Source organism: Myxine glutinosa, chromosome 2 (genome assembly GCF_964187855.1).
Source record: "Myxine glutinosa chromosome 2, kmMyxGlut1.1, whole genome shotgun sequence".
Classification (NCBI taxonomy): Eukaryota; Metazoa; Chordata; class Myxini; order Myxiniformes; family Myxinidae; genus Myxine; species Myxine glutinosa.
Window position 1 is genome coordinate 177,008,190 of NC_136262.1, and position 22,519 is coordinate 177,030,708.

The window sequence follows — 22,519 nt, forward strand, 5'->3', positions numbered from 1 at the left end:
TCAAAATGGCCGCCACTTTACATACAAAATTTAACGTTGTTGTTGTTTTGTTTGCTTTTTTTTCTGTAGGAACGGTGGTCGGAGCAACGAGCAACGGAGTAGATAGAAAGTAGATGCTATACGATTAGAATAGAAATAATAGTACACACCAAGTGATGAGGTCTACTAATTTTCCAAAATGAACAGCGCCACAGAAAGCAAAGAATGCGTTATACACATGACAAGATCGGATGACGATGATCATCTGGTGAGCCCACAAAACTACACATCTTGGTTGACATTACTGGAAGCGGCTAACGTTAGGAACCATGAACATATCATCAATATTGCCGAGGGGCTTGAGGGCAATGAAGTGCCAGAAATATTCTACCACCGAAAATGTAGGAGCCTGTTCACCATGAAACGAGATTTAAACATGCTAAAGAGGAAAGCCAATGAAGACACTGAATCTGAAGCAGGAGGTAGCAGCGCTCCCAAAAGGCCATGTAGGAGATCATCAGAAGAGAAAAGAGTGTATGATACGGAGTGCATCTTCTGTCGCAGAGACAAGTATGTGAAGGGGTCTCATACATGTGAAAAACTTTCACAAGTTGTTCAACTCAGAGCAGATGAAAGATTGAGAGAATGTGCAATAAAGAAAAATGACAAGGATATGATAGCGCTTACCAGTAGAGATATTGTGGCAGCAGAAGCGTGTTACCATTTCTCATGCTACAGGAATTACAACAGAGAATGTATACAGCCTGAGGTTGAAGGTGCAGGTGGACCCGATGACACAGATGATTTTGCACAGTATCAGAGGATCGAGAAAGAAGCATATGCAAAACTTCTCACCTATATCAGAACAGACGTAATCCCAAACAAGACCATCATACCAGTCATGTCACTCACTGCTAAATTAGAAGAATACATGCTGTCTGATGGGATTGATTGTCTAACGCAGTCCACAAAGAAACATGTTCATAGAACGCTTGAATATGAGCTGGGGAGTTCGGTGAAGATATTTCCAGATGACAAGGGAAAGTTGGTGATGGTACCAGACAATGTATCATTGGAAGATGCTGTCTTGCAAAATCAATGTCTGCAAAGGGAACTCAAAATATGGAAAAACAAAGTGAAAGACTCCAACAAGATCATAGATCAAACATCAGCGACAATTCGTACAAAAATCAAAAAATCAAATTTCAATCGACATGAAACCCACACCCTGGCCATACCATCCATCAGATGCTGAGGATGTAACACCTATTCCATATGAGCTGGAGCGGTTTCTCATTGGGCTGCTAACTGGAGACCCGACAAGTAAGGTTCAATCATCTAGGATAACCACCCTGGTCCAGTCATTTAGTCAGGACATGATATATGCTGTGACACGTGGAAAGCACCAACCACCAAAACATATGATGCTTTCGTACGCAGTTAAAACTCTCACTGGCAACATCGAGATCATACGCACACTGAACAAGTTCGGACATGGAGTGTCTTATGACCAGCTAGAAGAGAATGACACAGCCCTGTGTGTTGAAAAGTTAGACGATCTTGAACAGAATTGTTGTTCCTCATTTTGACGATCACCCATTGCTAACCAGGCCTATCTTCATGGACGACAACGCCAGACCCCATAGAGCCCGTGCAGTTATTGATTTCCTTCAGCAAGAAGCAGTCACCACACTACCATGGCCAGCAAGAAGCCCAGATCTTAACCCAATCGAGCATGTATGGGATTTTCTGGGTATCCGAGTACGTCGGAGGGAACCTCCTGTACAGAACTTGCATGAACTTGAGCAGGCTTTGCATGAAGAATGGAACAGACTGCCACAGTGCCAGATTCAACGTCTCGTTCAATCAATGAGAAGACGTGTTGTGGCAGTGATCCAAGCTAATGGTGGTTACACTCGATATTGACTGTGGCGGTGCTTACAGAGGCTATTGATGGTCATCTATTGATTTGGCGCCAAACTTTAGTTTTTGGCCCCTGTAACATGTTGCATTATTGGTTTACACTGAAACTTTTGTCAAGCATGATTTTGGACCAAAAACGCCCTTTTGCGAATGGCCTTGTTACAATCACATTAAACAGGAATGTGTCACCCAATTTTGTTCTCTTCATTGCGTTCCAACATCTGGACAAAATGTTGCACAAGATTACCCTACACCGCAACGAAAAGGTGCAAAAATTCATTGATACATTTCCACTATGTCGAAAATACGTGGTGGTGCGATACTTTTTTCCATGTGTATACTTGCAAATCTACTGAATGCCAGTTATTTTCGTGCATATTTTGTGCATAAAGTTGTTGCTATGATGGCAGCCATTGTGTGAAATTGGGCGCCATATTGGATTCTATCTTCTTGGATTAAAGTTCAGATGATGTATTTCATACTTTAAGAGAGTTGTAAAGTCTGAAACATCTCAAAACGCAATGCTATTTGTTACAAATTCCTACAAGAATATGAAACATGGTGTTTTTAATAGAAAAACATGCATTTTGGCGGCCATTTTGAAAATGAGGTGATAACACCCATTTAGCTACATGGTTGAATTTGCTATCACATATTTTCATATTCTAGGGGTAAAGACCTATCCAAAAATCAATATTAGGCTTACTCCCTCATTTTGGTACCAATGGACCCTATTTTGGGGGTCTGGCTGATGGCCTATAAGCTTAATTCTTTACACGACGCAGATGTCACTAGGGAAATGGCCTACTCTTACACATACTATGACATAACTAATTCGAATGGGCCTACGTGTTGCTTGTGGACTAACTATGGGGGGCAAGCCTTTAACCTTTAATGATGTTATATGTACAATCTCAAAACCTCAACAATATATATATATATTTTATGCCATGAGCAAACTTTAGTCACAACACAACAAATATAATTTGTGCCAAATTTGGTCGCAATTCCATCAGTGGTTTCGGAGAAGAAGTTTCAAGTGTTTACGGACGGACAACGTGCCATCGCATAAGCTCCCCTGAATCTCGTTCCAGGTAAGCTTATAATTTAATGTCACCACGGTGTAGAGGTGATGTGAAGAGAAGAACGAGTGGTCGCCTGAACTTGAACGATGTAAAATAAATGAAATCCAGTAGCTGGGACGTTTGTACCAACAACTTTTCAACAACTTTGCGTGCACGAATGTGCATGTTCGTGTTCAGATATTAGAAAATCGTAAGGAATTAACGGATAGCTCCGCGTTCACCAGATTTGGCATACAAGTCCATTCGTAACCAGAGGTAAGACAGCACAAGAAAAAAATATCAGGACTTGGACTTGGACAGCTTGGACGTGGACCAGGTGTACTTGACTACAACACCACTATCAGCCATGATGGCCAAGCAGCCGCAGTCTCTCCTTGTTGAGTATGCCAAATGGAAAAACCTTAAAAAGCAAAACCGTGCGTTCTTCACATACTTTTGTTTTGATGAACATTGCAATACATATCATTTGAGAGTTTATAAACACTAGATGGACATTATAATTTATCAACAACCACTGCGGAAGATAGCCTCTCGAATCTAGATTGGGGGTTTTTACTGATGAAACAACAAATTAAACATCAAATTTTAAAATCCATGAATAGGAACATTGTGAAGTTATCTGATCTTGTTCCTTCTTGCTGCCCCTTCCATTGAACAGGGCTGCCTGCCACCTGCGAAGAATGGTGTTGAGCCAAAGAGGTTAAGTCGGCCCATCAACATCACCCCATATGTTCACTTATCACCCACTGTCCCAAATCATGTGACTGTCTCTTGGACTACAGATTTCTCCAGGGTGAGATATTCATCGACGTGAATGCTCTTTGTCCCTTTTTTTTTTCTCTTTATGCAAACCTGCTGCATACATTGCAGAAATTGCATACCTGCTGTTTACCTGGAGCTCAGAGGGTAGCATTCCTTTTTTTGCTTTACATAAATATACGTGTATATGTATATATATTATTATTATTGCATCGATTGTTCGAAGCGATGCGAGTATATTTCCTCTTGAGGCTGCATTCCATCCCCTTGTTTTATTTATTTGTTTATTTACACGAGTTATTCCCATGAACCCATGTTTTTACCTTCACCGCCAAAGGTGGATGAAGGTTATGTTTTCACGCCTGTCTGTTTGTTTATGAACAAGATATCTCAAAAAGTTGTAGACGGTTTTGGACGAAATTTGGCAGAGAGGTAGCGTAGCGTATGTGACAAGGACGAAATGATTAGATTTTGGTGAAGATCCGAATTCGGATCCGGCTACTCGAATTTTTTAAGCGATTCTTCCTCATTGGGAGATGGGGCCAAAAACGGTACATCGCAGGATATCTCAAAAGGTTGTGGACGGATCTGGACGAAACTTTGTGGAAAGGTTGGGTTTGTGACGAGGACGATTCGATTCGATTTTGGTGAAGATCTGAATATGGATTAGGATATGAGAATTATTTAATTTTTAAAGTGATTCTTCATCATTGGGAGATAGGGCCAAAAACGACACATAGCAGGATATCTCAAAAAGTTGTGGACGGATGATTTTGGTTAAATGCGATTCTCTATTGTGATTTTCTGGTCTACTCTGGGATACAAAATGTAAACTGTCCACCTGGCGGAGGTATGCTCTCTACTGAGTGCCGTTCTAGTGTACCCATGTTTTATTTATTTGTTTATTTACACGAGTTATTCCCATGAACCCATGTTTTATTCCCATGTTTTGTGTATTTACATGAGTTATTCCCATGAACCCATGTTTTATTCCCATGTTTTATTTATTTGTTTATTTACACGAGTTATTCCCTTTCGTGCTTTTAGCAAATTACAACCGTTTTTTCTTCTTTAATATATAGCAAAAAAACAAAACAAAACATTGGCTGGCTGTTTATTTTAATTATTTTACAAAGAATAAATTATTTGGTAATTTTAAAAGTTGGTGATTTTATTTTTGTCCCACTTGTTCTGCAGAACTACTCGGTATCTGTTTACTTGGTGAAACAGCTCACCTCGGCTTCACTACTCCAACGGCTCAAAGCCAAAGGAATAAGAAACCCTGACCATTCACGTGCACTGAGTAAGATCAACGTTTTTCCTTTTACTTTTTAAAATCGGAAATGTGATTTTTTTTTTTTAAGTATCTCAACGCGGTGTTCTTTACAACACGCCCTCGAGTTCACCTTGAAAAGGAAATGGTTTCTGCCCTCTCCCCCTGCCCCCCTACTTCTCCGCCCCCACCTCATCACCCCTCCCGCCTCCCCGTGAAATGATGCGCTAGAACTGAAACTTGGTACATGGCTTTATTATAAGTTACAGAAACTGCAACTTATTCTATAGCTTTGCATCACGGACGTACAGACGGAGAGCAAACCTATAGTCTTTATACCGAACACAATTTGTCCTACTGTATATGGCTCAAAATTGCTGAGGCCTTGGTATTCATTGGGACTATTCGGGGGAATGTATTGCAAAGCAATTCCCCCTCTTGTGTTTAAGTGTTTCTCCCTCCCTCCCCTTACCCCTCCCCCTCTCCCCTCACAGTTAAAGAAAAACTAACAGCAGATCCAGACAGTGAAATTGCAACCACAAGCCTACGTGTATCTCTCATGTGTCCGGTGAGTTTCTAACATGCAGCCATGGATTCCTTTTGTCGACATTGTAATTGAACACAGTGCTTGAGGGAAGTGTTTAAACAGTCGATTTTTACCGTCACTCGCTACCACTGTCTCGCATATCAGGTGTTTTATTTTCTTTCCGAGTTCATGTTGGGTGCATATGTACATATATGTAAGCCATCATTCGTTATCTGTGTGCCAAGTTTGAACAAGAATGGTAAATGCATGTCTGAGAAATGGTTGAGGACGTGTTCAATACAGCGTTTTTTAACAACTAAAATGGCCACCAGTCTACCAGTCAGCCATCTTTGATCAGATCACAAAATAAAGTGAGTTGCACGTGTATGCCATAATGTACTTCATAATGGATGCCTTCTGCCAAGGTTGAACAAGATCGGTAAATGCATATCCGAGAAATGGTTGACGACATGTTCAACATCAGGTTTTTTAAACTAAAATGGCTGCCAGTCGGCCATCTTTGATCGCATCACGAAACAAAATGATGTGCATAAGTACATCATGATGTATTGTCTTTGTGCCCAAGTATGAGCAAAATCGGTCCATACATGTCCGAAATATGGTTACGAACGGGCACACTGAAACATGGACTGATGGACGCGACCCAATCCATAAGCCCCTGCTTCGGGCCAAGTCCAATGGAGGCTACTAACTAATGACTGCATAAGTAATTGATCCCCTTATCCCCTGGGCCATTTTCGGTCCAATATAAATGGGTGTTGTGGCTTTTTCATCATTTGCGACTCGTGTTTACGTTTGTCATCAATTTGTATTAATCTTCAGCAAGTAATGCTGAGTATCTCTGGGTGATGTGCTTGATTTGTTTTGATATCAATTACGTACACACACACACACACACACACACACACACACAATTGGGAGCCGTTGGTGAGGTATGTGGATGGACAAAAGGACCAGCGATGCACTCGGAAACATGGTGGTGGGATGATGAAGTTGGAAAGAGGATTGACGAGAAGAGGAAGAAGTTCAAGGAGTGGCAGAAGGCGAAGGGTACGGGTACGGGGGCAGAAAAGGCAGAACATGAAAGTTATAAGGCAGCCAAGAAGGCTGCAAAGAAAGAGGTAGCAAAGGCGCAGGAGGCATGGAGGAAAATGTTCGGAGAACGCTTGGATTTGGAAGAGGGTCAGAGAGCGGTATTCAGGATTGCAAAGCAGATAGTGAAAGAGGTGTGATGTGATGTGAAAGGTGTGAAAGAGAGGTGGAAGAGATGTATGAAAATGCTGTTGAATGCAGAGAATGAATGGGATGGCAACATAGAGAGTAACCCAGTTTTAGGACCGGCAGACAAGATAACTGAGAAGGAAGTTGAGGAAGCGATAAAAGCAATGAAGAGTAGAAAAGCAGGAGGGCCGACAAGAGTTGTGGGAGATGTGTTGAAGGCAGCAGGAAGTTGGGGTGTGAAGAGAATGACAGAGATCTGTAATCTGGTGGTGAAAGAAGGCCGCATTTCAGTGGATTTGGAAATGAGTACCCTCGTCCCTCTATATAAGGGGAAAGGTGACCCTCTGGAGTGTGGCTCGTACCAAGCGATAAAGTTATTGGAGCATGGAATGAAGGTATTGGAAAGGGTGATGGAGAGGAGGATAAGGAAGAAAGTGAAGATCGACGAAATGCAGTTTGGATTTATGCCAGGAAAAGGAATGACAGATGCGCTTTTTATTGTGAGGCAGTTGCAGGAGAAGTACATGGAGAAGAGGAAGAAGTTGTTTCTTGGGTTTGTTGATCTGGAGAAAGCATTCGATAGGGTTCCACACGAAGTCGTGACATGGGCATTTTGGGAAGTTAGGAGTGGAGGAATGGTTGATCAGAGTAGTGATGGCAATTTATGAAAGAGCGCGCACAGCTGTAAGGACGAAGGATGGGAACAGTGGTGAGTTTGAGGTGAAGGTGGGAGTGCATCAGGGGTCGGTACTAAGTCCGCTACTATTTGTAGCTGTGATGGAGGTGCTGGCTCGGAACGTAAAGGAGGGTTTGCCGTGGGAGTTGTTGTATGCAGATGATCTGGTGTTGATTGCAGAAAGTATGGATGGACTGAAGGAGAAGATGAACAAGTGGAAGGAATGTATGGAGACAAAAGGTCTGAAGGTGAATATCGGAAAGACGAAGGTGATGGTAAGTCGAGTGGTAAAACATGTGGTTAGGTGGAAAGAACTGGGAAGAGGCCGTGTGCTGTGTGCAAGAAGGGTGTCAGGGTGAACCCCTGTCAATGTACAATGTGCGCTGAGTGGGTTCATCAAAAATGAAGTGGTTTTGAGAGGGTCATTAACCAGTGTGGCAGCTACATTCAAATGTAAGATGTGCACAGAGGGAGCTGCAGATGGAGGAAATGTTGAGTTGGATCTTGGAGACCGAGTGAAGCTCGAAGGTGTGAAAACATTTTGCTACCTAGGAGACATGCTGAATGGAGAAGGTGGATCAGACTTGGCAACGGTTGCTGGAGTGAGATGTGGATGGAAGAAGTTTCGGGAACTGAGTGGCATGCTGACAGAGGGGAGTGTCGTTGAAGCTGAAGGGAAAGGTGTATGCTGCATGTATGAGAAGTGTTATGATTTATGGGAGCGAGACATGGGTAATGAACGTAGAGCAGCAACGAAGGCTGGAAAGGGTGGAAATGCGAATGGTTCAGTGGATGTGTGGAGTATCGTTGAGAGAGAGGAAGACAAATGATGAATTGCGAAAGATGATGGGAATCGAGCCTGTGATTGATGCTGTGAAGAGAAACAGGTTGAGATGGTTTGGTCATGTGTTGAGGAAGGATGAAAGTGACTGGTTGAGAAGAGTGATGGAAATGAATGTAGAAGGAAGTAGAGGATGGGGAAGACTGAGAAAGACTTGGCTGAAGATGGTGGAAGAAGAAATGCGGGCAAGGGGGTTCACAAGGGGAGATGCAGAAAATAGGGCAAAATGGAGAACATTGTCATGGGGACCGCAAGGGTAACCCCCGCTATAGCAGGGAAAATGGCCTTAAAATGCCTGTTGTTGTTGTATTATAACCCTATTTGTGAATGTCTGTTTGTTCGGTTGTGCCTCATGGACAGCCTAAAGATGTGACTTAGAGAGGGAAGGGGTTGTCCATGGGGGGTAATTTTCACGACAAAAAACATGGGTGCATCAGATTTAGACTAGGGGCGTGGCGTCCTCTCACTATAAAAAGCTCAATACACACACGTGACTGACTATTTATTTTCTGGGCAACGCCGGGTAACTCTGCTCGTGTATATATATTCTGTGTTCATTGTTCATTCATTAATGTCTGATGAACGAATATGCATCTTTCCTTTTTGCTAATTTGTCTTTCTCTCTTCCCCACCCTTCACCACCCATTCCCTTTTACCACATTTTCCTTTCCCACATCATTTTCATTAACGCACGTTGGACCCGTCCTGGTTTTTACCTTTGCTCTTTTTATGGGCATGGTTGGTGTTCTGCAGCTGGGAAAGATGCGCTTGAGCATTCCGTGTCGGTCCCTCACGTGTACCCACCTTCAGTGCTTCGACGCAGCTCTTTATTTGCAGATGAATGAGAAAAAACCCACGTGGGTGTGCCCAGTGTGTGATCGCAAAGCTCCATACGAAACCCTCATCATCGATGGGTTCGTTAGCGCATCTGCATTTTTGCTCTTTTTATACATCATTCTATTGTGGAGTCTTGGAGATGATTCAAACTTGAGATTTACTTGCATCTCCCCATCCAAAAATATTAGGAGGCATTACTTTTCAACACACCCTCATATGTTCTACCAGGTATTTCAGCACATATTTCTAAATGCAATTTGTTCCAATTAAGAATCTAAGTAATTAACTTATTACTTGTTTTTCACCAAAATCTAGGAAATTTACTTTCATCAAAACTGGCCTGTATTCAGGTCTTATTGTTTGTCTTTTTTTTATTATGCTTCCGCCGACAAAGTCGGTGAAGGCATTATGTTTTCGGGTTGTCCGCCCGGATGTCCGTACATCCGTCCATTCATGCGTCCGTGATTAGTTTCCGTTACCTGATAATTTAAGAACGGCTGAAGGGATCCAAATCAAACTTAGTACAAGTATGTATCATGCTGCAGTGATGAACTGATTAGATTATGGGGGCAAGAGGTTAAAGGTCAAATGTCCCGCTATATAAAAATTCTGTTACCGAGCTGACTTATGAACCAGTGTTGGGATTTTGACCAAACTTGGTATAAGTATATATTATGATGCAAAGATGAACTGCTTCGATTTTGGCAGCAATATGTCGTAGGTCAGAGGTCATGCCATGTAAAATGTGATGCATGAGAACAGCTGAAGGGATTTTAATCAAACTTCGTACAAGTGTGTATAAATCTCCATCAGTGCGTCCATCCATGACAGATTATTTGTCACTAAAAGGTCAAGGGTCAGAGGCCACCTAAAAACTCCTGTTAATGTGTTATCATTTGCTGTGGGATTTGAAATAAACTAAGTGCATATACCATGATACATATGTACAGATTAGATATTGAGGTCAATTGGCCTTTGAGGGTTTTGGTGCAAGTTTGAGTAAGCAAAGACTTGTGGGTGGATGCATATTTGTCGACATGGTGACGTTATTTTTCACAGAATGGTTGAACATCCCTTTAAATGTCAACATCTATCTTGATACACTCAGATTGTAATTCTCATTCGGTCCTTCAATGTGTCTGGCATTGTGGACATGCTTGATGGACTTCAGATGCTGCAAGAGAAAAGTTGAGGTGTAACGTCCCGTGATCTCGTGGTGCCTGACTTTTGCCACTTCCTGCATATATATATATATATTGTGTGCATTTATCACTTTGTGGTTTAAACCTTTTTTTTTTCCTGCAAAGGTCTGTTTCACGATACCTGGAGGAAACGTTTGAATTTTGGTGTTTAATTTGGTATTCAGTTAGTTACTCCCGCCAGGGAGTAATGCATTCACTCGTGTCCGTGTCCGTGTGTGTGTGTGTTCGTGTGTTTGTGAACAAGATATCTTGAAAAGTTCTGAACGGATTTGGATGAAAGTTGGTGGGATGATTGCCCTTGGGATAAGGAAGAATTGATTAGTTTTTGGTGAAACTCAGGATATTATTCACGATCCAGGAAGTTTTTTGGGGAATCTTTTTCCATTGGAAGTTAGGGCTCATTTTAAAAAAACATTATCTTCTATATATTATATATTTAACATTGTGATATGAAAATAGTTTTCATATTTGCTGTAAATGTAGTTTAAACTCGTGGTTATGCGTTAGAGCGGTGTATTTTTTTTAGCAGCGTCGTCTTCAATGTTCATTTTTTTTTCTTCTAATAAAGACATATTCTGTCATTTTAAAACCACCAAAGTGTGTATTAGGTTTCCCCGTTTCATTAAATGTATCGTTTGATACGTATAATGCTTTTAAACTGTTTTTTATTTTTATTTTACCTCAGAAGAGATATCAACATTTAGCTCAGCGAATGTCATTCACGGTGTCAGTATTTGATGAACTTATAAAGACTTAGTTCCAGATTTGTCAATGGCTGAGGTATATTAACAAACGAATAAAACAGATTTGGCAAAATTCCAACTTTTTTAAAAAAGATCGCATATTCACCCAGGATTGTGAGGGGCGACTTCAGAAGAAGAAACCTCGCATGGGCTTCCCAGACCAAATAAATAATTCTGGTTCTGGCTCTGCGATTTTCTGGTTTATTACTCCCGCCAGGGAGTAACGCATTCGATCGTGTCCGTCCGTGTGTGTGTGTTCGTGTGTTTGTGAACAAGATATCTGGAAAAGTTCTGAGCCGATTTGGATGAAAGTTGGTGGGATAATTGCCCTTGGGATAAGGAAGAATTGATTAGTTTTTGGTGAAGCTCAGGATATTATTCCGGATCCAGGAATTTTTTTTGGAAATTTTTTTGGGAAAGATTTTTTCTGTTTTACTGCGTTAAAGCTTTTATTCTTATTCTTAAATGATGTTTTTCTCCTCGAATTCCGAGATATATCAAAATTAATTCTCTGACAGTTAGGGCTTACTTTATTTTTCATTTATTGTTTTGGGGAGAGGGGATGTTAAACAAAACGTATTATTCCAACAAAACCCACGGCGGGAGTATGCGCTCTACTGAGTGGCGTTCTAGTTAAGGATTTGTTTTAAGGCTGTATCGACAAAACACTTAACCCCACTCTACTTTTTCCCTTCCTCCTTGCAGTTTATTCATGGAAATCTTGAACTCGTGCTCAGATGTGGATGAGATACAGTTCCGTGAAGATGGCTCTTGGAGTCCCATGAGACCCAAAAAGGAATGCCAAGATGTGGTCAACACCTCAACACACTATTCTTTAGATGGTACTTCATGTTCTTGTTATGGTGCAAAAGTATAGATAGATTATATGAAGTACGGCACCCAAGGGATGTTCGACAAAATTTAGGATGTGTGGCATCAAACGATGATTTATGGAGTGAAGTGGTCAGGATAATACTTTTGTGTATATGTACGAGCACGGGCACGAGGATAGTGTGGCGCGCGCAGCCGCGCACACTCGGACGCTGCTTGACGTTCGGACGCTGCCTGACGCACGCACACTCGGACGCTGCCTGACGCACGCACGCTCGGACGCTGCCTGACGCACGCTCGGACGTTGCCTGACGCACGCTCGGACGCAGCCTGACGCACGCTCGGACGCACGCTCGGATGCTGCCTGACGCGCGCACACACGCTCGGACGCTGCCTGACGCACACACACACGCTCGGACGCTACCTGACGTGCGCACACACACTCGGACGCTGCCTGACGCATGCACGCACGCTCGTACGCTGCCTGACGCATGCACGCACGCTCGGACGCTGCCTGACGCACGCTCGGACGCTGCCTGACGCACGCTCGGACACTGCCTGACGCACGCTCGGACACTGCCTGACGCACGCTCGGACACTGCCTGACGCACGCTCGGACGCTGCCTCACGCTCGGATGCTGCCTGACGCATGCTCGGACGCTGCCTGACGCACGCTCGGACGCTGCCTGACGCACGCTCGGACGCTGCCTGACGCACGCAAGCATGCTCGGACGCTGCCTGACGCACGCACGCACGGACGCTGCCTGACGCACGCACCCTCGGACGCTGCCTGACGCACGCACGCACGCACGCTCTGACGCTGCCTCACGCACGCACGCACGCTCTGACGCTGCCTCACGCACGCACGCACGCTCTGACGCTGCCTCACGCACGCACGCACGCTCTGACGCTGCCTCACGCACGCACAGACGCTGCCTGACGCACGCACAGAAGCTGCCCGACGCACGCACGGACGCTGCCCGACGCACGGACGCTGCCTGACGCACGCACGCACGGACGCTGCCTGACGCACGGATGCTGCCTGACGCACGCACGCATGGACGCTGCCTGACGCACGCACGCATGGACGCTGCCTGACGCACGGACGCTGCCTGACGCACGCACGCACGGACGCTGCCTGACGCACGCACGCACGGACGCTGCCTGACGCACGCACGGACGCTGCCTGACGCACGGACGCTGCCTCACGCACGCACGCACGGACGCTGCCTGACGCACGCACTCACGCAGAGACACTGACTGACGCTCGGCCACACAGAGACACTGACTGACGCTCGGCCACACAGAGACACTGACTGACGCTCGGCCACACAGAGACACTGACTGACGCTCGGCCACACAGAGACACTGACTGACGCTCGGCCACACAGAGACACTGACTGACGCTCGGCCACACAGAGACACTGACTGACGCTCGGACACAGAGACACTGACTGACGCTCAGACACAGAGACACTGACTGACGCACGCTCGGACACACAGAGACGCTGACTGACGCACGCTCGGACACACAGAGACACTGTCTGACGCACGCTCGGACACACAGAGACACTGACTGATGCACGCTTGGACACACAGAGACCCGGACACTGACGCACACACGCAGACACACAGAGTGGACTACATCCCTGCAGATCAGGACAATATGGTAATGGGGTCTTCTTGTCCCATGGTGCTTGTTATAGCTTGAGTAGACGAGTGGACTATCATTGTGTATTAGTGAAATTCACGCAGTGTATCATCTATCATCCATAAGAGATTACCAGTATGCTTGTAGGATGCAATACACGCACAGAGAACAGACACGCAGACACGCACAGAGAACGGACACGCAGACACGCACAGAGAACAGACACGCACAGAGAACAGACACGCACAGAGAACAGACACGCACAGAGAACAGACACGCACAGAGAACAGACACGCACAGAGAACAGACACGCACAGAGAACAGACACGCACAGAGAACAGACACGCACAGAGAACAGACACGCACAGAGAACAGACACGCACAGAGAACAGACACGCACAGAGAACAGACACGCACAGAGAACAGACACGCACAGAGAACAGACACGCACAGAGAACAGACACGCACAGAGAACAGACACGCACAGAGAACAGACACGCACAGAGAACAGACACGCACAGAGAACAGACACGCACAGAGAACAGACACGCACAGAGAACAGACACGCACAGAGAACAGACACGCACAGAGAACAGACACGCACAGAGAACAGACACGCACAGAGAACAGACACGCACAGAGAACAGACACGCACAGAGAACAGACACGCACAGAGAACAGACACGCACAGAGAACAGACACGCACAGAGAACAGACACGCACAGAGAACAGACACGCACAGAGAACAGACACGCACAGAGAACAGACACGCACAGAGAACAGACACGCACAGAGAACAGACACGCACAGAGAACAGACACGCACAGAGAACAGACACGCACAGAGAACAGACACGCACAGAGAACAGACACGCACAGAGAACAGACACGCACAGAGAACAGACACGCACAGAGAACAGACACGCACAGAGAACAGACACACACGCACAGACACGCACAGACACGCAGACACACAGAGAGCAGACACGCACAGAGAACAGACACGCAGACATGCACAGAGAACGGACGAAACGGACGTTGACAGTGGGAGCAAAAGGCTCTGTTTGGCTCAGAGGGTGTATGTAAACAATGGCAGCGGGTGCGTTTACTCGATGAGTGCTGCGTGTTATGGATTTTCTTCTTCTTCTTCTTCTATTATTTTTTTTCCTTCTTGTTTCCTCTTCTTTGGTAAAGCTTTTCTTCAGGACAAAGAGCTCTACAATGAATCGGCGTTCTATGGGGACAGCACTAAGCAAGGTGTAGATCATGCACAAGCATTGATGTGCGAAATCGCTTCCCATCGTCTAAATTTCCTTGTATTCATTTTGTCTGTTTTTCAACCTTCTAATTATTTATCCTCAACATTACTTGTATTGCCACGCCATGACAAAAAGGAAGCATCAGACCATGCTTTCAAGTAATTGCTAATTTTATGAGTGAACAGTGGATACGCATCTGTTCTCCCACCACACCCGTTATATGATTGTATTGCCAAAGTCAACCGTAGTTGGCACAAATTTTGTAGTTAAAACGTTTCCTCACTTGACATGTACACACGTATACTTTGAGGCCTTTGTGTTAACATAGTAGAACACCCCGACTCTATTTTTTCATTATTTCATCATTTTTTCATATTATCTCACGCTTTTTCCCCCCACCCTTCTTTCTCAACAGGTTCAAGTAATTTTGACACAATGTGTATGAGTGGGCGACGATCGCCAAATTCTGCCAGAGGTGGGGGTGGTGGCAGTGTGAGTACAACAGGAACTACCACCAAGAAACAGGTGGAGGTGATTGATCTCACTGTGGAAAGTTCCTCGGATGACGACAGTTCTTCCAATGACGCCGCTTCTGGGGCAGATGATGATGATGACGATGATGATGGGGAGAGTGAGCGAGAACGAGATGAGATTCAGACTGCTAAAAAGAATATTCCGCTCACCAGGAATCTTTCTCCCACCTTGCAATCAAGAGGGTAAGTGTTTTAAATACATTTACCCTGATGACAATGGTTGACAATGCTGTCCACCACCCACCTTGGTCATGTTTACATTTGACGGCACACATAATCTCATGGCACAGTAGAACCTATTTTTTCCAGAAATCCAAGTAACGGAAACACCCATTATCCAGAAATTTCCATTATCTGAAACAAAAAATTCATGTCCTCTCCTGGATCGATTATGCTGAAAATCATTCATCTTTCTGAATTACCACCGTAGTTCAGGTGCCCACCTGCTCTACCATGTGCTGTTGCAGTTCGTAGTGCAATTTGTTCTGGTAGAAGCGAACTGAGTTTCCAAAATGCAACTCACTGGGTTTGGCACTTCCAAACCGAACCGGCTTGGATTTTATGGCAATAGTCCAAGGTTGAGTAACTCTGAAAATGACTTATTAAACAAGTAGCTCTCATAAAAGGCAAATGCATCTGCAGAATACACACATACCATAAGGTTATTTATTGAAAATAGCTCTTAATCAAGTTATATACCTATTACAGACTTTGACCTTTTGACCCCAAATTTTAATCAGTTAACCTTTACATCATTATACATACCTATACCAAGTTTGAATTGGATCACTTCAGCCGTTCTCAAGTTATAGACATATTACAGACTTTGACCTTTGACCTCTTGACCCCAAAATTTAATCAGTTCCCATTACATCATTCTACATAACTGTACCAAGTTTGGTCAGAATCCCATCACTGGTTCACAAGTTATCACGGTAACAGGATTTTTACCTTGCATTACCTTTGACGTTTGGCCTTTGACCTCGTGACCCCAAAATCTTATCAGTTCACCTGTACCTCATTCTACATAAGTGTACCAAGTTTGACTAAGATACCTTCAGCCGTTCTTAAGTTATCGTGGTAACGAAAACCTATCACGGACGGATGGATGGACGGACGGACGGACAACCTGAAAACATATAATGCCTCTGACGACTTCGTTGACTGAGGCAAAATGTTAACATTTCAGACACGGAACATGCTTTAGTGAAATCCCCCGATTAATAAACAAAACAGCGAGAAATACGGTCAACCCTTAAATATCGCGGGCGTTACGTTCCTGGAAAATACCGCGATATTCTAAACCATGATGGTTAAAACCAATTTCCTGCGAGAATAATGGCGTTAGGCTTCCTGGGATTTGACCAAAATATGGAGGAAGGTGGGCGGCAGCCAAAAACAAATGCATCACAGTTGAAATAAACATGTATAATAAGCATTAATCGGCTTTGCGATGAAGTCTCATGCTGTGTTGAAGCAGATTAAACGCGGCCCTTCCATACTGTTCTGTAATTTGGCTGAAGCCCCCATCTCGCTCTCTCTCACTCTGCCTATGGTGTGCCATACTCTTCACAGATCGTCGGTTCCACCGAAGCAGCTTTTTGAGCAACGATTATGCTGGGTGGTTTGCCATTGCCTTCCCAGCAGTAGTTGGTGCAGGAATCTGGAGCTTGGCCTTGTTGCCAGTGATAGATCACCTACTCTTTGCAAAGGACAGCGTGGGGTCTTTAACTTTAACGTCCACCAACTAATGCCAGCAGATGGGACGCCCAGTTTGCGTCCATCCGAGGGGCGGCACACACATTGATGGAATCACACTACCTGTGACACCAGGATGACAGTTTATAGCTGGGTGGCAATTCAAGCCCATGCCAAAAACCCCACCATTCCTCCTCTCATTACCGTGACCTCTTAAATAGTTTCCTTTTGTAATCTGTCGATGTTTCGCTTTTATAAATCGTTCTGCAGCTCATAATCCAGTGCATAAATGAAATAAAATGATCACTTTTGTTCATAGTTTTACGCTTCTTCACCTTAAAGTTGCACGAGAAACGACCAAAAGGCTCGTGGTGAGAAATAACCGTCACACCTCAGTTCAAGAACGGTGATTGGTCGACATTAAGCCCTGCGATCACTAAATCGGTACATAGAGGTTGCCTGCGATTGGTCAAAGCCACAATATTCAAACAGGCGATATTTAAGGGGTTGGCTGTACAGTACCGTACCCCAAATGCATTGCGTTAGATCCACCACTGCATGTTTGAAAGTGCCGGTTTTTCTGATATACTGAACCGAACTGGTGAAAATATTCTGGGTTCTGGTGCAATTCAGACTGGGTTTTGTTACGTGTTCCTCTACGAGTCTACGATCTCCTGGTCTCGGTACACCTCCGAACCCCGAGAGGAGCCACGGCAGAAAAATATGTTACTCTGTGTTAGAAATCAACAGTGAAACCACACCAATGATTATAAATGAACAAATAATATATTGAAAAATCACACAGGAATAACGGTACAACAAATGGCAATTAAGAGTGCACTCTATATACCATCAATACCACCGTTTAGAGGCCATTTTACGGTGGTATTGATGGTACTCCGAGCCTCCTAGAGGCGAAATTTGTTAATACATCTCAGTCGCCCGCGACCTCTCTAGCGCGGGCGTCGAACCAGTTCATTTCCGGGCGACCGGGCCGAGTATCCATCTATATACCATCTATATACCATCAATAAAGTCAGATAACTCACGGCGCTCCCAGCGAGTGAAACGGACACTCCTCAATGTCTCTATAACCTTTTCCAAGACGAATGTGACTCGCTCCAGCGGTCGTTAGAACGATATCCAGTCGAAGCCCGAATCTCGCTCTCGAGTCGATATTTGAATTGCGTACAGTTGACAATGGTGATCGCCCCGCCGAAACTGTACAACGGCGCCCTTCAGAGGGGCACCTTCACCACTCACTCAGCGAACCGCAACGTAATTGGAGACGAAGCGGCCGCACACACACATCCCCGACAAACGGTAGGATGTTGGGGGTGAAGTTGACGCGAGGCAAAACCTTTGTAGGTGTCCGAAGCGCGGGCTTCAAAATGGCCGACGGCTCTTACTTGAGCCGATGCGACTAGGCGAGGATTCGTCGAAATCTCAGCGCTCAAATCTGATTTCGCAGATTTTCCACTCCAGTGATAATTCCTATCGCCTGTTGTCCCTTCAAGGAACTCAAAATTCCCTCGTGACTTTCGGTAGACCTGGCTCGCTGTGGAGCCTTGACGTCACGCGTCTTCTCCAACTTTGCTCGAGCCGCCTCTTCCTCTTCACCTCCTCGTCTTCTGGTTCGGTTTCCTGTATCATTTTAAGTTAACCTTTTCAACTTTAGATAGCTGTTCCTGAATAATAAACCTTTTGAGAATAATAATAGTACATAATATCAGAAATATGTCAAGTGGGTGAAAACCACAACAGCGGAAGTGACGAATCCATAACAGTTTTCAATCAATCTTGTTGCATTCATGATACAGCACTTGTGGTAACGGCTGATCCAAAACGTTTTTCTATACCCATTATGGTGGCTATGCTAATAACGTCAGTACGAGTGGTAAAATACCATTATCAGCCAAGAATAGTGAAAGGTGGGTGCAAAATGGTGCATGCTGGGAAATGAAGTAATGGCGCAAAACTGCAGGGGAATGTTTTGGGATTTTTTGTACTGTACTGGGTTTGAGCTCTACTCCCTGCCCTCAAACCCCCTCACCCATTTTTTTAATGCCTCTGCTGATTATGTCGTCGAAGGCATTGTGTTTTTGGGCTGTCTGTCTGTCTGTCATTCCCTCAGTGATAGATTTTTTTCGTTCCCGCGATAACTTGAGAACGGCTGAAGGGAGCTAAGTCAAACTTACGACATGCATGTATAATGATGTAAAGATGAACTGATTCGATTTTGGGGTCACGAGGTCAAAGGTCATGTTAGGTAAAAATCATGTTACCATGGTAACTTGTGAACCCAGTGATGGGATTTTGACCAAAGTTTGTATAAGTGTGTATTATGATGCAAAGATGAACTGATTTGATTTGGGGGTCAAGAGGTCAAAGGTCAGAATCTGTAATAGGCATTACCATGATAAGAACGGCTGAAGGGAACAAAGTCAAACTTGGTACAAGTATGTATAATGATGTGAAGATAAACGAATTAGATTATGGGGTCAAGAGGTCAATGGTCAGAAGTCCCGAACCAGTGATGGGATTTTGACCAAACTTGGTATATTTATAGCCTATATTATGATGAAATGATGAGGGATTTTTTTGGTACAAAGGTGTATTTTGATGCAAAGATGAACTGAATAGATTTTGGGGGTAAAAAGGTTCTAATAGCCGCACTCCTGACAATAATGTTATGGACGTCACCCCGAGATAATTGCAAAAGGCAAACATTGTCTTTGATAGACCACAGACGCAATCTGCGACACTCGACTCTGGCCAGACGTTCATGCCCAAAGTCATTTTACCGTGCCGGTGAGTTAATGGCCTACTAATTTCTCAAGGTGCCAGGAGATCTAACGTCCACCAGGAAATGCATCAGCAGCACAGCCGCACCCCCATAAAGTGATGCAATTGCACACCTCACTCTTTGAAAAAAAAAAAAAAAATTCACTCTTTGCAAAGCTTATGGCTCACTTGATCACATCACAGTAAAGAACTAAATTTTTATATTCTGGGCAGACCCATTGTGCCGTCACCAGACCCTTTTTCTGGTTTCATCACCTCCCTGCACTTGCTCGATGCTCGTGGCAAAGCAGTCAAGATGCTGATGCAATCCCCCAGTGCCACAGCATCCATTGTCCCTTGCACTTTGTAACACCACACTGGCTTATGTATGAACCCGATGCAAGATGAGGGTTTTTGTTCCCTTCTAGAATTGTGAATCTTCACCAAAGTGTAAACACTGTGAGAGGACTGGAAAGTGGCTTTCGAATGCCGGGACTTGCTGAGTACCAGGGGACATTTTCTCATCCTCACATGTCTTCTTTGCCTGACCTTCAGGGTAAGTGTGCAAAAGGTATTCACATGCTTTGAGGCCGTCTACGCATGAATGTACAATGCAGGGTCCTGAAATGCTAGCACAACGAAAAGATGAGAAGGTAAAAATGGTGGGTAGAGTTGAAGATTTTAGATATTGGTTGTAAAAGGGATATGAGGACATGTAAAATAAATCTTGTTTTGTGGTATTAATGTATAGATTCCATGGTTGTAGCTCTAGTTCCTTGTATCCATTTTATGAATGTGACAGTTGTCGAGTTGTTCTGTTTGATGGATACTGGGAGCAAGAAACTGTTAACGTGTCAGAGGAGAGTGCTCTGTTTCAACCACAACTACTTGCCATGCCCCAATGGTGAACGATGATCATTTAGCGTTGTAGAAATGCACTGGAGGTGTCAGCAGCACATTCAGGTCTGCAGTGGACTCAAGAGGATCCCGAAAACGATTTCAGGCACTTGAAATGCAACAGTGCCCATACACTCTTGTAGATACGGTGAAAAGTCTATTCCTGCAAGGTGTGCAGGTTGGCGCAGTGAATCCAGATGAGGGACCATCGGCAGCATGTATCTGCAAACCCATGCAGGACTGTGTGTGCATGATGCTTTGCCTGCGGCTGCCACATGGACCAACTCCAAAATGTGGATAGGACACTCGACACAATCCTCTCTTGATTGTCCTGCTCCATTCCCCCACTGCTAAACTTGTGCGTCTGCATGTATGTGCGTATTATTCACATGGTAAGATCAGGATATACATTGGGAGACTATGTACTACTTTTTTCTTCATTTACTAGGATATTCGTAAACGGTATCTATAAATTAGACCTCAAATTCCGACCTGTGTTTATGCGAGAAAGCCAGGCTGTCCAACCTGTAGTTCAGAAGTCTTCCCTCCCCATCACAGCCTCCTTTCTTTACAAACATCAACGGAATGAGTGAACAGCAAAGGAGGAGAGGGAGATGGCACTGAAACTAGCAAGTAAAATACTTGTGGTAGGAAAAGTTAACGGGGGTAATAAAGGGCATGGGACAAAATGTGTGATGACGAGATGGCAGTGCACTGCTTGCTTGGAGCCGTGGAGGGAATAGATGGAACATCCTCTCGAAGATGGTTCCGTAGACTGGAAAAGCGAGGAATAAGATGGTTGATGTGCGCAGTCAGCCTGTATTTTGGAAATTTAACCATTTACTGAAGTTACACGTGTTAGAATAGATATATGGAGGGTCAGAGGACAGAGCAGAATGCGCAATATCGGAGAAGAGAGTATAAAACAGACTGCTGACATGCCTGTGATGAGAGAGAGAGAGAGTAATAGACCCTGTGCTTTGGCCTCATTACGGAAGATTCCAATAATATTGAGAGCTTCAGATTCTACAGAATGCAGGCGAGACTGATGTGATGCTTGTGTGTCGGCACATTGCAGAGAGCAGTACTCCATTGAGCTACAGACAAAGGCCTTGTAGACTGAGTAAGGCTGATTTTTCCAAGGAAAGACTTGGATCGATGCAGGCCGTCCAATTTGCGGTTGGCTTTGGGGGCCAGCTTTGTTTTGTTAGCCTGGGGAGGTCATGGCTGATGGTGAGGCCTACAAGTTCGAGAGATTGGATAACCAAGGAAAAGGAAATAGGTGAGTTCCTCATCTGCATTGGATGGAAAGTATCCATCCATTTCGATGAGGATCAAGACTGGGCCCAAAACACTGCTTCTGGGAATTCCAGCCTCCACTGTGAGGAGGGAGGAGTTGAGGGCTCCATGGATAATGACAATGACAATGACTGCATGAATGGAGGAACTCAGAATTCCAACATTGAAGGTGGAGAGGGTAGGAGTTGGTTGTGGGGGTTGTTGTTCCTTTTGACCTTGGTTGCTGATGTAGTCTAATGGATGTCATGAATTTAGGAAGCGGAGAAGTAGAAGAGATATCGCCTTGGAATGAAGTAAGACAACACCAACACCAACATCAACCCTTATTAGGAAGTACGTAAGCTCGTTTTGATCACTGATCTTGGACAAGTGCTTATGCTCTAGAAACTATTGTGGGTGAAGGTTGTGTGGTGTTCGTCTGCAGTGGTGGATAATTTAAACTATGAATTTTGTTAACTGAAAGCTGCAGGGGAGGGGGAGGT

At 44.5% G+C, this 22,519-nt stretch overlaps 1 protein-coding gene across 14 annotated transcripts in view; it reads left to right on the plus strand.

The window, feature by feature from the left end:
- The window catches only part of LOC137418316 (E3 SUMO-protein ligase PIAS2), a 200,918-nt gene that overhangs the window by 174,474 nt on the left and 3,925 nt on the right, over positions 1-22,519 (plus strand). For 9 of the 14 annotated variants that reach the window (XM_068104351.2, XM_068104354.2, XM_078771967.1 and 6 more), the window contains 8 exons: positions 3,646-3,780; positions 4,944-5,049; positions 5,514-5,587; positions 9,058-9,218; positions 11,792-11,928; positions 15,242-15,542; positions 20,270-20,397; positions 22,293-22,370. In XM_068104351.2, the coding sequence (XP_067960452.2) occupies positions 3,646-3,780; positions 4,944-5,049; positions 5,514-5,587; positions 9,058-9,218; positions 11,792-11,928; positions 15,242-15,542; positions 20,270-20,397; positions 22,293-22,370 (1,120 nt within the window). The remainder of the gene's footprint in view (positions 1-3,645; positions 3,781-4,943; positions 5,050-5,513; positions 5,588-9,057; positions 9,219-11,791; positions 11,929-15,241; positions 15,543-20,269; positions 20,398-22,292; positions 22,371-22,519) is intronic. The other 5 variants (XM_078771969.1, XM_068104350.2, XM_078771968.1 and 2 more) reach the window with 1 other exon arrangement.